Source organism: Netta rufina, assembly GCF_964035555.1.
Source record: "Netta rufina genome assembly, chromosome: 5".
NCBI classification, from domain to species: Eukaryota; Metazoa; Chordata; class Aves; order Anseriformes; family Anatidae; genus Netta; species Netta rufina.
In genome coordinates this window covers 26,314,079-26,329,864 of record NC_140128.1, presented here as the reverse complement: position 1 = coordinate 26,329,864, position 15,786 = coordinate 26,314,079, and the positions used below count along the sequence as shown (strand labels likewise).

At 32.7% G+C, this 15,786-nt stretch overlaps 1 protein-coding gene across 4 annotated transcripts in view; it reads right to left on the bottom strand.

Moving 5' to 3' along the window:
• The window catches only part of RYR3 (ryanodine receptor 3), a 223,263-nt gene that overhangs the window by 158,509 nt on the left and 48,968 nt on the right, over positions 1 to 15,786 (bottom strand). For all 4 annotated transcript variants that reach the window (XM_084287833.1, XM_084287834.1, XM_084287835.1 and 1 more), the window contains exons 4-8: positions 8,223 to 8,294; positions 7,138 to 7,216; positions 4,723 to 4,835; positions 4,185 to 4,284; positions 554 to 647 (exon numbers count right to left, since the gene is read on the bottom strand). In XM_084287833.1, coding sequence (XP_084143959.1) covers positions 554 to 647; positions 4,185 to 4,284; positions 4,723 to 4,835; positions 7,138 to 7,216; positions 8,223 to 8,294 — 458 coding nt within the window. The remainder of the gene's footprint in view (positions 1 to 553; positions 648 to 4,184; positions 4,285 to 4,722; positions 4,836 to 7,137; positions 7,217 to 8,222; positions 8,295 to 15,786) is intronic.

Genomic DNA, 15,786 nt, shown 5'->3' with positions numbered 1-15,786 from the left:
GAGCAACTTTTTCTACAACTTTTTATCTAGTGAGAACACTGGTTTATCTGATACTCTGCTTCTTGATTAACACAAATACATCGGAAGAATCTAAATATTAAAACAAAGTATTAATCAAATGTGATAAATAAGAGCAGTACCTTGCAAAAATGTGCAATATATAAAATAAAAAAATATATTTGAGAGTCTGAGCCTTCAGAGGTTTTCCTAGAGTGTTTGTTTTGTTTTGTTTTGCATTACCATTTTCCCCACTAATGTTTGTTTACCTCAGCTTATAGTAGTACATATTAAAGATAAATAACATAAAAAGCTGCAATCTTGGTGGAATTCAACTACTTCAATTTCAGCAATACAGGAACTTATGACTGATTTTCTACCTAGTAGGTCTCTCAACATCTTGTAACTATGTCACTGCCTAATTGAAGATAACTATCAAGAGAGTTTAACCTATTTAACTCATCTAATCTCAAATTCAACTGCCAATCAACAATCTACACTTTTTTTTTTTTTTTTTTTGAGAGAAGAAAGTGTATAAAAATGCATCACTACTCACTTCTGCTGTGAGTCATTCTGATCTGTAGATGGAATTGTCAAACACTCATCATGGCCATGGAAAAAACGTACTACATGCCCACCAAGAAGATACCCTGCAGAAGAATCACATTCACTCATTAGTTTAAATATTGCCTATGTAAAAATATCACCATCAAAAAAACAATAATAAAAAAAGGACCTGATTCCTAGGTGAAACCTGTCTTTAAAATTTTCATTTTTTAGTGAAATACAACAAATAGAATGAACTTGTATAGCAAAAGAATATTATTTTTAATATCTTTTTCAGTTAGAAATATTTCTTCTGTAAATGCAAATAACAAGAAAGCAATTTATTAACATTTAAAAATCAAATTAGAATTCTGAGACAGAAAAGGAAAATTAAAAAATCTGCAACAATTACTGTTTTGAAAATTGAATGGTTTAGGTAAAAGTCAAATCAAACATATAACACCACAGCTTCCTCCCTCTTAATAAAATTAAAATGTTCACAATAAAAAATAATTTGGTGAATTCGTGAGGTTTTTCTGACATTTATAACTTGTGTCAGAATCAAAACTGCACAGCAGTAGCTGGAGACAGAGGACAGAACAACACTTACCAGTTCTGAAAATCAAGCTTAATGGAAGCTAACTTTCCAAGCCATTTAACACAAAGACTATAGGTCAAAATGAGGCACTTTGCCTCAGAGAAAAAAAGAAAAATAATGGTGTAGGAGGAGAATGATTCATCAGACCCAAGTCCAAACTGTTCTGACCTTCTAAGTGAAATTAATGCCCTTTAAAAGAACAAATATTTAAAGGAGGAAGGGTATAATGAAACTTTTATATTGTGATGTCAATTCAACAGAAATTTGTAAATTAGAAAAATGGTAACTGGCAATTATCCTGTTGCCAATTAATACAAGGGTCAAAGTAAAGAAAGAACATGAAGAAACTATACTTCCCTGATATCTATGTCCCATCAAAAGTATTTCAAAAATCACAAGAAGTCTGTTATGTGACTTGCAGCTCAAGGAAAATTCCACTTTCTTAAAGTCTATCTATTCAAGCTGAGTTAGGCTGCTAAGTCTAAGATATGATCACCCTTCATTTAGGTCATTCTGAGAAGTATATATACAGCTAACATAAAAAGTTGGGAAGAAAATGACACAAAGAAAACCCACCTCACCCCACTCTATACCTTTTTTTTTTTTTTTTTTTTTTTTGAATTATGTCATTTTGGATTATATGACCAACAGCCACTGGGCTACACGGTACTAGGGTTCCAAGTCCAGCACAAAGGGCCATCAAGATGATTAAGAGACTGAAGCATCTCTCCTAAGAAGATAAGGCTGAGATAGCTTGGCCTGCTTGACCTGGAGAAGAAAAGGCTCACGGGATCTCATCAATGTATATAAATACCTGAGCCAAGTGTAAAGATGACTGAGCCAGTGGTATAAAGGTGACAGAGCCAGTGTAAAGATGACAGTGTTGCGACAAGAGGCAATGGGCACAAACTGAAATACAGGAGAATCCATCAGGAAACATTTCGTCACTGTGTGGGTGACTGAGCACGTACACAGGTTGTCCAGAGAGTTTGTAGAGTCTCCATCTTTGGAGATACTCAAAAGATACCTGGACAAGGGCCTGAACAAGCTGCTTTAGGTGGCCCTGCTTGAGTATGGATTGGATTAGATGGTCTCCAGAGGTCCCCTCCAACCTCAACCATTCTGTGATTATGTACACAGTTACAAAGTTTCGCTGACAAATCCTTACTATTACAAAGATTTCAAATATGCCACTGATCTTCCATGATCTCTCTGTGAAGCACATTATGTTTGTCTTCCATTACAAGTTTTTATTTTTAGTTTTAGTTTTATTTTATTTTTTTGTTTTTGTTTTGCCTGGGAAACCTGAGAACACAGAGACACAGAGTACAGAGGGTTAACCTCTGTACTATTTATGATCCATGGTGGCAAGGGACCAGATGACCATTTATAAATATATGGATTCAGCATAATACACTTCTCACAGTGGAAAGCTAGGTATTACAAGCCAAATCCATGTCACATATGCTCTTAAAATGAAAACCTACAAACACTAAGACAAACTTCTTATAGGCCTATACACAGGTATACTGTGGCATTCTGTGCAATGCCTTACAACCTAAGGAAATAAAATCCAATGTCAAGTGATACAGAATGAACCTGACTTATACATTTACCATTCATGAATGTGGAAAGCTGATAGTTTGAACAGAGAACAGCAGAGGTAAAATACACTGTTTGTTATCATTGTGTCACTAATATGATTTCTGCAATTTAAAGCTACACTGGCTCCTCTGCCCTTAGAGTATACGGCATATCATAACTTCAAACAATTTTTCTGTGCTAGTCCTTAGACTATCTGGATGGAAAATGCCAATATTTCAAATTTACAGTGTGCATGCAAAAGTAAGAAGATAGTGTAGGAGTCATTTTGACTTTTTAAACCAGATTTGGTAGAAATGATGTTTGGGCCTTTCGTATCACTGTTAATGTTTTATTTCTCAAAAACTAGCTATTCGTTTTTATCATTTCATTTTTTATTTTATTTACTTCCAAATTGTGCTTGGTTGAACTTATATATTGGTTTCTTTCAGAAACTGTTTCAATGACCTTCAGAATTGATTCTTTACTTTGCCCTGTTACTTCAGGAATCTCTTAGGAATGCTTCACATATTTTCTTATGGCTAAAAGTTAGAAATAATATTTAAAAAAAAGTACTGTTTTTTTCTACGTTTTATGCTGTGCATATTATTTTGATCTAGTTTTGCTAAAAATCCATTATTCTCTATGTTACTTAGTATTATAAACTCCCTGAGAATATTCAGACTTGGATGACTTTTCTGCAAGTTTGCACCAGTCTGTCTTAGTGACAGAGCATGGCACTGAAATAAAGAGTAACACTGACTGAATGAGCTTTTCATTACAGAACAAGGTGTTTCTCAGAGAGAATAAGGTGATGTTTTTCAAACATTATTGAGAAATGCAGTCAAGCACCTAGAGAATAATCTTGCCCATGTGGTGTGGGATTTACAGCTGATTAAGGGGACATATTTAGAGAGCTCATTTTCAGTGACTATTAGAGAAAGGTACGAGGAAGCATGGCTGTAAGATCCAGAAAGGATATTGAGGAGGTATCTTTAAAAAACACAATGAGAAGTTTGAAATAGGAACTATGGGAAACTTGTTTTCCATTTTGCATGTACCTTATCTTTCTTATATTTTCTCATGATACATGGTATTTGAAAATCATCTACAAAATCTTAGTTTACTGGCTTTAGTTATTCTGTAGACCCTACTCCCCGTTATTAAACTGAAGTCTATGAATTCATCAGTTGATCTCTTGGTCCTCATTTTTCATGTAGCTTTTTATGCTTTGTAAATGCAGAGTTACCTAATTTATTTAGCTTTTCTTCAGTTAATTCAGCTGAAGTATCTGTATTTCCCCATTCTCCTTTCCATTACTTTTCTCTCCTACGCTCATTTTCTGCACTTTAACAAGCTCTTCAGATTGATGTTCTAAGGTGCTTTTTTCATTTGGTCTTTATGAAAAATGTTACAAAGTCATCTAAACTACATAAACGTCTAAATAAATAAACCACCAAACCTTCTGTAATATTGCTTCCTGAGCATGTAGGATGTACATTCCAAAGCGTCTGCATAAAGGAGGCATCCACCTGAATACTTCCATTTGACATGGAAAGATGCTAAAACAAGAAGACAGTAACAGGAAACAGTGAAATCTGTGCTTAAAAAATATTGAATATATTCCTTTCCCAACCAAACAGAAATACGTAATGAAGTAGAAATACATAATAAAGTAGAAATACATACATTCTTTAAAAATTACTAGCAACCGTTTTAAAATGATCTCTTTTCTAAAACCTTATCAGCACACTACAGCTGCAGCTTAGACATCTTCCACAGTTAACAGAAATACTTCCCAAGATGCAGACTACAGAAGGATAAAAGCATGCAAACAATCTTGCTCTATGGGAAAGCAAGCTGAGAAAAAAATAAATGCATTAAATCTAGGCATCATTTTTCTATATCAGAAAAAAATTCACTTGAAGAATCCCAACACCTTGCCCCAGCAGTTCGTATTTTCCCACCATGTGGTTCACTTGCTAAATAAACAAACCTACCAGGTATCTTTCAGAGGACACACTGACCAGGATAAGATCATCACCTATTCGAACTTTTTCTCCTTCTGACCTTTGTTTAGATGCAGGGTGTATCGTCCACCAGCATGCTTCACCTAAAAGACAGAGATATCTTATCAAGATTATATAAAACAGACAATTCCCAAGAAATGTAAGGATATTTTTGTACAACATTGACATAACATAATAAAGAGTTGTATCTTGTAATACATTCACTTTATAAAGCCACCTCATTCCCTTTTTCAATGCATTCATATTTTCCCTTTTTTCTTGAAACTTTCTGGCAACAGATCTTTGCACTGAAACTGATATTTCCTGTTGCATGTTTTGTTAAGCTACTAACCACTTACAAAACAATGCAAAATCCCTACTTCAATTCTCTCACAGCCAGTAAATTGCTGTGCAGTACCTTGGTCTTAATTATCACCATTTCTGTCTTCTTTTGCTTAATGTTCATATTTGCATTCAAAATCTCCTGTATTGATTCCACTCTATGCTACAATTACATTGCAGAATTGAAACAAATACTCTGTAACTTTACAATATTGCTTCACTACAAACATCAGTTCTGGAAGCAGTTCCATTAGCACTACAAGCAATATAATTACACAACAGCCAAGTCTAAACAGTTACAATTACTTATACATTAAATATAAGATTCCAGATTTTTTTTTGCATATGCACACACACACACACACCCCAATTCTGGGAAGATTACCTAATTTGTTCCACAATTTCACACATCTCAGTGTTAAGACCCTGATGCAAAAAGTTGAATACAGCTTTCTTAAAGGATAATGCAAAGTGGGAGAAAATTAAACAAAGGCAAAGTTGGTAACATAATACAAAGTGCAAAAAGCTATTTAATCAACTTGTAAATTTCATGTAAAACCTTCTTAAAATAAACTTTGAAGATTATGAAATTAGTTATAAAGAATAATAAACAAAAGTTCCATCCCATTACCAATAAAGGTATCTGACAACTACAGGCATACATTCAAAACTTCATGGGCACAAGCAGACACATGCACAGTAACTTTGAAAAAAAAAACACAAAAAAAACAGCGGAATTATGAAGATGGGTTTCACTGGAACTTTTCAGAGTGAGAGAACACAGATTCCTCTTATCAACATGCTTAAAGAAAATGGTCTCCATCTAAGGCAGCATCCAAAGATATAATCAAGTAACGGGCCCAAAATACCTGCCCGAAACCATCTTCTGTATGGCTACTACAGAAAGAGAAACTTAACTTATTAAAAACAGGTCAGGTCATGTGGGTAACAAAACATATAAATAATGTCACCTGGGAAGGACGTTTCAAAGATCATGGTCCACAAATATTTTAACATCTACATGACAGTGCCTCTCCATCATCAATTAATTTATTTTTATTTTAATTTATTTTCAAATAATGAAAAAATAATAAAAGCACATGTTAATATTAATGGAACTGTCATTTCTTCATTTGAATCTTCACATTACTGAGTTATGTATACAGGTACTTGGATTTCTTCTTCACAGTATTTGTCTTTCAACAGGTACTACAGGGTCACTTCTCTTCGGTAAAAGACTCACCATTCAGCAATTCTTAATGCTACATATACAGAAGCACCTAAACCTATTTGTGACTCTTTGCAATTGAGTTGATTTTAAATTCATTTAACATTAAATTCATTTAACCCTAACCCAGTGGCGCCTTATTATTTATATGTGATTTCATGGAAGCTCAATTCTTTTTACAGTATTTCTGTCAGCATCAATGTTACTGACAGTACTCTTTGCAATCAACTGATTAGATTTTAAAACTTTCTCGTATTTTCTCATTTGTGATGCATCTCTTTCATTCTATTGAAAACTAATGCAAGCTATTATTTTGATTTTAGACTTTTATTTTTCTTCAGCTGTTTTAGCAATGTGCTTATTGCACCTTTTCTGCTTTTCTCCATATAAAACTTATTTATAAACTTATTTGTTGCATGGTTAGAATGTTTATTGTGAATAAACTGATATATAACTCTCTCATATACTAATGCTATTGAAAGTGTCCAACTATGCAATTAGCAAACAAATGCATCAAATTTATTTTATTCAATGGAAATTTTTACTTCAACTTACCACTAGTGTTACCACTTGTGTTACCACTAGTGTTATTGCAGTTGTGGTAAATCAGTTTAATTACAAAGACACTTTTACATTCTTATGCAAAGTCAGTTCAGTTAATTTACTGAAGACATAAATACTGACCAGTTATCATTACTGACAGTCATCATTTACTTTCAGTTATTTCTAATTTACACATAAACATTACATTCACAAGCTTACAGTAACATTAATTACAATGCCTCTTCTAAAAGCAGATATGTGAGGTGTTTTCCTTCAAAAATAACTTGCCATACCTGCTGCATTTTCTCTCAGTCCCACATCAAATGCAAGTTTATCTGTCTGGGATCTTGATGACGTTAAACAAGTCAAATACTGCAAAAACAGTGGAGTTATTGAAAACAAAAATCAATGCAAAAATTAACACACATACCAAATTAATACTACATTCACATTACCCCATCTTACTATCATCCTGTGCTTTTTTTTTTTTTTTTTTTTTAATTAAAGAAGTTAAGCATGGTGTTATTTGTAAATAAGCTTTCACTGACTTCTTTAAAACATCCAAATCCTTTTTCAATTTGCACATATTTGTGTTGTGCAATAGAACTCTTTCCTTTCAAAGTTTCACAGAGTTTATGAGATAGGAACAGGCAAACATCTTATTATAGCCTTGCTGTAATAAGTTTGCAGCGTGAGAACATATCAAGCATACCAAAGGGCAGTAATAATACCAGCAACTCTGGTAAGTCAAGGCAATCACAATTTTTATGGTTCATAAACATAAATAACAGAGATTAAAGACTAATGTGGAGTCTTCTAGTGCAAGAAAAATGAGGGAGGACACTTTCTTCACCTCTAACTTCTTCAACTTCTATTAGTTATACTTGCATGGGTAGTATAAGTCGGTGATCCAAAATAGTTAAAAATTTCCAGTTGTACAACACAGCGAAACAACATTTATACAAGCTAGCACATTTTTGGATGCATGCTCTGGCAACTATGCTAATCTAAAAGGAACAACTAATCTTGTGAAATATGATGGAAAATCAACACATATCATGACAAATTCATTTGTAATAGCAGCAACTTGCTAACAGAATGATCATTGAAAAGGATTCCTGAAGAACAAAATTAATCGATAAAGGAGGTTTTCAGCTAAATTTCTTAGTGAAATAGATTTGAACAATCTGAATTTAAAATGTAAGGGCCACTTCCATGGCACTGAGAAACCATAAACTATTTTTTTTTTTTTTAGTCTAGTGTAGAAAAGGATTTATAAAGAACAGTTCTTCTGAATTCGTATATTTATTTTGATTTTAAAAACATTTACTTATGAGTTCTGTGCTACTGATTACTGTGCAAGTGCTCTTTTGCTTACCATTTCACTGAACGAATGTCGAAGTAGTATAGCATGACCATATAGCAGGGTTCTGTGACCACCTTGAGCTGCCTACAGAACATGACAGAAAATGTTAGAACTCCAATGCACTGTATACACTACAGTCAGATTTATATAACAACATGAAGAGTTATTACAGTTTAAGTATTAAGTAACAATATTCAAGTGAATTATCAAATACACACGCTGGACAAAAATCATAATAATGAAGTAGCAACAGCAACACCTAAATATCTGTCAATAAAATAAATTATCTTGGCCACAGACTGTTATTGTGGCCTAATTTTTATCACAATTAAATAAAAACATTTTTTAAAAACATTTGAAATGAAACAAGGTAATACCTACCTTTTTTATAAACTTCTCGGAGGCATTAAAAAACATAAAAAAATAAGTATATGTACACACAAATAAATTGCAATTTGAAAGGAGAAAAACATACCTACTGCCCAAAGTAGTTTAAGTATATACGAAGGACATCTACTTGCTAGGATTAGTGAAAGCATTTATTAGATTCATTACAGCAACTGCACTCATGATGTCAACTAAGCATGATTATTAACTTTCGCACTCTACAGGTACCTTAAAGGAGGCTGTAGCGAGGTGGGAGTTGGTCTATTCTCCCACGTGCCTGGTGACAGGATGAGGGGGAATGGGCCAAAGCTGCGCCAGGGGATGTTTAGGTTGGATATTAGGAAGAACTTCTTTACTTTCTTAGGGCTGTCAGACATTGGAATAGGCTGCCCAGGGAAGTGGATGAGTCACCATCCCTGGATGTCTTTAAAAGATGTTTAGATTTAGAACTTAGTGATATGGTTTAGTGTTAGGTCAGAGGTTGGACTCAGTGATCTTGGAGGTCTCTTCCAACCCTGATGATTCTGTGATTCAGATGTGGAAATTTATGACAAGATCAGAGAGGGCAAAACTGGATTTCCCATATGATTCCTTTAGTCAGAGAATTTAATACGCATCTTCTGAGACTTTCTCAATGACCAGAAGAAAATAAATTCCAAGGGAAGAATCTTAAAGTTACCTACTGAAAAGACATCAAGCTTTATAGGCTTTCAAGTCTGCCTCTCTCAACCTTTTACTACATCTTATCTGCTAATTATTTATAAGTAAGAAGCCAATTCAAATTTCAATAAAATATGACCAAAAGATTAGTTTACTGATTTATTGTGGTGTTTTCCACTGAAACTAAGATTTTTTTTTTAGATCTTCAATCTCAGATTGTGTGAAGCATGACTTTAAGAATGTGATCTCTAAATTTTGCACAACCAAAGACTAATGTTAATACTAATACTACTATGGTGGCCAACATTATATTTCATTTTTCATCTCTTAGTCCAGATCATAACATTTGTATGAGCTAAGTCCTGAGTAATAAGGAAAGGCCAAACATCAGGATCCTGGATAGCAAGTTAGAAAGTACTGATTTAAGAATGTTTAATGTCTCACGTGATTTCTAGGTACTGCTCACACATACACAGAATTTTTGTTTTTATTTTTATTTAGAAAATCATTTACTGTTCTTGTTTCATGTCTATTTATGTAATCATTAAATATGAAAGATGATTCAACAAAATATAACTACAGAACATTAAATTGCCTCTAGTATGTTACATGTTAAAAAGGACTGCTTTTAAAAAGTCAGTTCTTTTCCTATGATTCATGTAAAGGGGACCAATATAGTTAAAGGTAGTTTCTGGAACTCAAACAATGTTTATACATGTGCAGACAAATGATTTTGCATTCTGTAGAGAAGACATTAGTTAAATTATTAATTAGTATTGCAAGCTGTATTCAACTCATGTTCTACAGAACCCTAACTTAGAAAATATCAGGCTGAAGAAACCATTATAATCTTTAGCTCAACTTATAGAATGTTTAATACTAATTCAAAGGAATAAAGCTGAAATGCTATTTGTCCAAACAGAAGCAATAAAAATCAAGAAGCAGTTCAGCAGAGGTCTTCTATTACAACTGCAATAAAATAAAGAAAAGCTCATGTCTACTCTTTTTTTTTTTTTTTTTTTTTTTCTCTTTTTTTAGCTAATCACAAAGATGTTAAGAAATGAGGATTTGTGACCTGGTCATCATGAAACTTAAGTTTAAAGCTGTTAATAGCTAATACAATCTTATATAATTTTATGCAGTTAATCGAGAGATTTCTCAGAATTATATGGTAAAGTATGTATTCTGTTTCACTATATGAGCCATATAATTATATAAAAATTCTTAGTATATCTTGCAGCAAACTAAAAAATCTGGACTCCTGGATAATAATTTGTGGATCCTCACAGAAAATGTGTTAGATTGCTGGGGAAAAAAATGAAGCTAAATATACAATAGTTACTTCTGGTCATTCAGAGAACACAGAATAGTTTGGGATGCCATTGCAGAAGCCTGATCAGAAATTAATAACAGCAAAACTGTAATTACATGTAGGTTGTTAGAGAAAAATTTCTCATCAATTTGTAACAAATATACACATACTAAGTTAAGGAAATAAAATGTTTCATGCTATTTTTTACTGAAAGCTTTTAAATGAATCACTTGTAAGGCTAACTCAAAAATAAATATATAAATAAATAAAAAAACTATTTTTTTTTCTCCAGAAAATCTGAAACTAAAAGCAAAACTTTATTCCAAACTAAATTTAATATGGAAAGCAAACCTTTCAATGCAATGATAAACTGGTGGAAACAAAAAAAGTTTAGCAATCATAAGAGGCCAACCTTTATTCTCAGTAATGCCTTTGTATTGAAAACAGAATACAAATTAACATTTTAAGATATTCATTCCTACATTACATGCTGTCATTTTTCCCTACATTCCCTAAATTATGACCTGACAGCAAATTGTATTATTCATTCAGAAATAGCTTTTCTCTGAGATCTGTTTTAGAAATTGCTTATTACCATATCAATTTGCTTTCCCTGTGCTAAAGATAGTGCCTTATAATACAAAATATTTAACTTGACTGGTATTTATGATAATATGTCTCAAAACAGTATCAGTTAATTGTAACTTAAAAAATAATCTGTCCATTTTTGCAACAGCTTATTGACAGAAGCTGGAGTTCACCTCCACCAAATGTAACAAATCCTTCTCATAGAAAGGAAGTTTTTTGCATTATTGTTTAAGCTTTCATCTTTTATTTCATCCTTGGTATTTATATGTAGTTCTGTGTTTCTATTAAAATTTTCCCAACGGACCGTACCCAGTTTCAAAAGCAATAGAGGGCAAAGTTGTTTTGAAAGAAACGTTGCACAACAGACCACATTTTCTATTTTATTTGTAAATAGTCATATACTACTAGTTAGTAAATTAAATATTTTTGCTAATTTTTTGGGTGAATATTTTGGAAAAACTAAGGATTGTGATATTGCCGAGGAGTCCTGAAAGTGACTAAATCAATATCACTTTTTGAAACAACACTGATCACCTGATGAAGCCTACTGGACTACGATAATTAAAGGACTACGATTAATTAAAATGTTTTGAGTATTAAATGTATAAAAATCTGCAACAATTCTCACAACTAATAAGAAAATTTCTTTTTAGAATTTGTGGAGCTAATGAGCCGATATTATGGTATTGATTTTTCCTCTGTCAGAATGACTGATAGTGTGACATGAAATAAGCACACCGAATTACTGGATTTTTAATATAAACTGTACATTAATCTCATTTATATTTCTCCCCACTGAGTATTTTAGATTTTCCATAAATTACTGCCCTAATCTTCACATACATTAATTTATGGGACATTTGACTGATTGGGATGTTTGAAAGTAGAACTAGTAGCTTATAATTAGTGTTGTGTCTTTCTAACCTGTGTGTTAATGGGAGAAAAGGGGATGCTTCTTCTACAACATTTATACAACACTGGCTTCAGAAGCCCAAAGCTTGGAAGGCACTCACAGACTATTTTCCTCCCATTGTGATTACCAGTTTGTTATTCTGACACCAGCAACACAGCCCATGGAGAGCACCACCTTTCAGCTTACTTGAAATTTCTACTGCACTGGTAAAACAGCATTTCTATAAAAATTGTGGTACAGGAACAAGATCAGATTTCTTCCTGGCATATGTTCTTTGGAGGGGTACTTGTTCTGAATAATATGCATAGCTCATTATCTGCCTTCATGAATAATGTATCTATTGAAAGTTTAGTTTACATCACATTATTCCATGATGTATACTACACAGAAGTTCACAATGTATAAAATCCCTCACAATACCACCATCCACTGATTATAATACAAAATGCAGCTCATGATTTTAGTCTTCTAAATTGTGCCTAACTTAGAGGATTAAAATAGTGTAAAACAGGCAGTAGAAATGTTCGCTCTGTGTGTATACATGCATTTCTATATGAATCTACAGTTTACATGCCTTCTGGCTACAAGACCTGCCACCTCGTAATACACCTCCTAATTGAACTGATTTGAGTTCCACACATAAAGTACAATAGAAACAAGCTTACAGATAGGAAAAACAAAACAAACAAACAAACAAACAAGACTTAACAGCATGAAAGGCAGACACTAAGGATAACATTATAAAAATCATGAAAGCATTAAACTGATAAAACTGCAAAGTTTCAAGTTTTCTGGTCAATCATTCTTAAATAGCAACCTTTTATTCAGATAAGAAAAAAAACAACAGTTTAGAGTTATTGAATATTTACTGATCTGCATGAAATCATGAGTTTTAATCCAGAAGCATTCTAAAAATCTTTATAATTTTATATACTTGAGAAGCCAATTGAGAAGCAAAATGAAACTCACTCCTTCAGAAAGATAGGACTCCATAGCTCACCTTGGATACTTGCAGCAATTAATTAATTAATTCATTATTTTTTAAATGAATGTTCTATCATTAGTGTTAGACAGTTTCATTGGGATGATATAAAGCTTCGAAAAATTGATTTCATGTGATGTATACTTTTTTAATTAAGTTATATATTTGACCACTTTTACTTAGCACTTTTTGAAAAATATATTTTTTCAACAACTAAGTTTTTATCCTTCCTACACATTGAACATACCACTTCTGTACAAACAGTTATGACATTCAAAAGAAGATCACCCTCAAGTAAATAAAACACCTTTTTGGTTCTCTCTTCTAGGAGCCATTTACAGTCTCTTACCTTGAATTATAAAATTCTCATCATTTCCACATACTGCATGCACAGTACATGCATTTCAGAAAGAAATCAAAAAAAAAATTCTCATCATGAAATAAATTCAGCATAAATTTGTATTCAAAAACAACAAAAAATGAGATGTTATATTTAAGCACATTTCCTAAGATTACACTGAGATCACTTGTGCGTTTTTTTTGTTTCTTCCTCACACTTCCGTTTTACCTTCTAGCTATAATGACACAGTCTTTATTCTGTATGCAAGAACAACAACAAAAATTACAACTTGAAGAGAATATGAGTTTTCTGATTCCTCATAAAGTAAAATGTTACAGACTATCTAGCTTGGCAGATTATTTGCATAATAATTAGTTGCCATCTAGTCTCATAAAATAAATAAAGACACGGAGTATTTTCATGCTCTGTTCACAAGAGAATAAAAATTAAATTCAACATTATGTTAAGAAAATAAAGGTAAGTTAGAAAGAATAGAGAAGGATGGACTATATTCTTCACAACTAGTCAAGGAAATCAAATTAAATCTCCCACACAGTCTTTTGGACTATGTTGGGAAATCAATTAAAGCACAGAATTCTAGGAGATAGCAACAAGCTGATCTGATATAATCTGATCAGGCAACAGAAATCTGAGAGGTACAATAAACATCAATGCACTGAAGTTGCCTGCAAAATTTCAAAACAATTTTAGTCAACTTTAAGAGACATTTATATGACTACTATCATATTTAACCCTAACTGAGTGAAATGCAGAATTTTATTGACACAAGTTTCATGGCTTTCACAGAGCCAGAAAGTGATGATTGCAGAACCTGTCATACGAAATAAACATTGTAAAATCTTATTTAATACTAACTCATTAATAATACTTCAACCCATACATTAAGAATTGGCATTTCCATTTTTTTTCTTCCAAATTTTAGTTGTTCACAGAATAGGAGAAAATAAATGTGATCCCACTTTTTATTTTAAAATCCTAAAACTTATACCCATGAATAAAAATAGAGCAGTGACAAACTGAGTGGAGAGCACAGGCCACATTTCATTTCCTTTCAGAGGCATGCAAGCTCTACCTAAATATACATAACTAGACAATTTGCCTAAATTACCTACTTATAAGAAATTCACAGATGCAAGAGCAAGTGTAACATCTATAAAATTCCAGAAGTAGCAGTGTGTAGATAGTGTGAGAATTGAAGTTCTGTTTTTGCAGTGGAAAACTCCACTAACTTTGCATATTCAAAAGTGATTGCGCAGGCATAACAGTGGCATAACATTGGAGAGTACGTTATGTAGAGAAGGGGACAGTGGAAGGTCTCACTGTCCCAAAGGAGGATAGCTAAGAAAAACAGGAAAATCACATGCCCTCTAGTCATGAGAGGAAAAGGAGAAATTAAAGGTTGGTCCAATAAAATTGTACATACATGGTATAGTAACAAGCACCAAGTAGGTTGTGAAACTGCAGTACTCAGCCAATGAGGAAACAGGTGAGGAATCAAGCATCGGGTAGTGGGGATATGAGGTTATGATAAACTTTTGCTGTGCACTCCTGCTTGCAGGACACCTGCCATTGCAATCACAAATAAAAATGCTGCTTCACTGAGATCCTTGCCTGAGCCCGTGTTATTGGCTGCAGATTGTTTCTCACAATAGGAGGTATGTTTCTCTCATGGGTAGGAGAACAAATAGCAAATTATTCAGGTGGGTATGCAGATCATTCAAAATACTGAAAAAAACCTGCATCTACGATTTGAATTAGGCTTAATATTTTATAATTCACTTCTGACAAACAAACAGCTTAGAAGTTCTATGAAAGATACATACCTTATATATCCTTATCAATAATAAATAACATATAATAAAGTGCACTTATTTTGAGGGGCCATGCTAATCAGTGTGGAAGTTCTCTTTATTAGGGTATTACGAACGTTAGGATATTTTAGATTTGAAGTGATAATGCAGTTGAGGTGTTGGTAATGAGAAATGCAAGCACAGTTACAACATTTGACTATACTGCAAAAGTCACCATACACTATTCTGTAAGCATTATAGTAAGTAGGCCTGTTAAAAATAAAGTAAAAAATTAAGAAACCTAAGGTAGATATTTATTAAATAACTATTTCTATTCATTAGTTCTTGCTTGTTACCACGGGTTAAGCAACTAAAAATTACAACAGTTTAGGTTTTGTTCATCTACAAAATAAATAAATAAATAAATGTATTTTTATATCTGAACTGATCAAACATTTAAATTTGTCACTTTTTTATTGATAGAACTTAATTCACAGTTGTTAATTTCATATAAGGATAAGCCAAATAAATATATGTGAAATACTTCCTTAATTCAGTGACACAAGGTAGAATCATGATGACA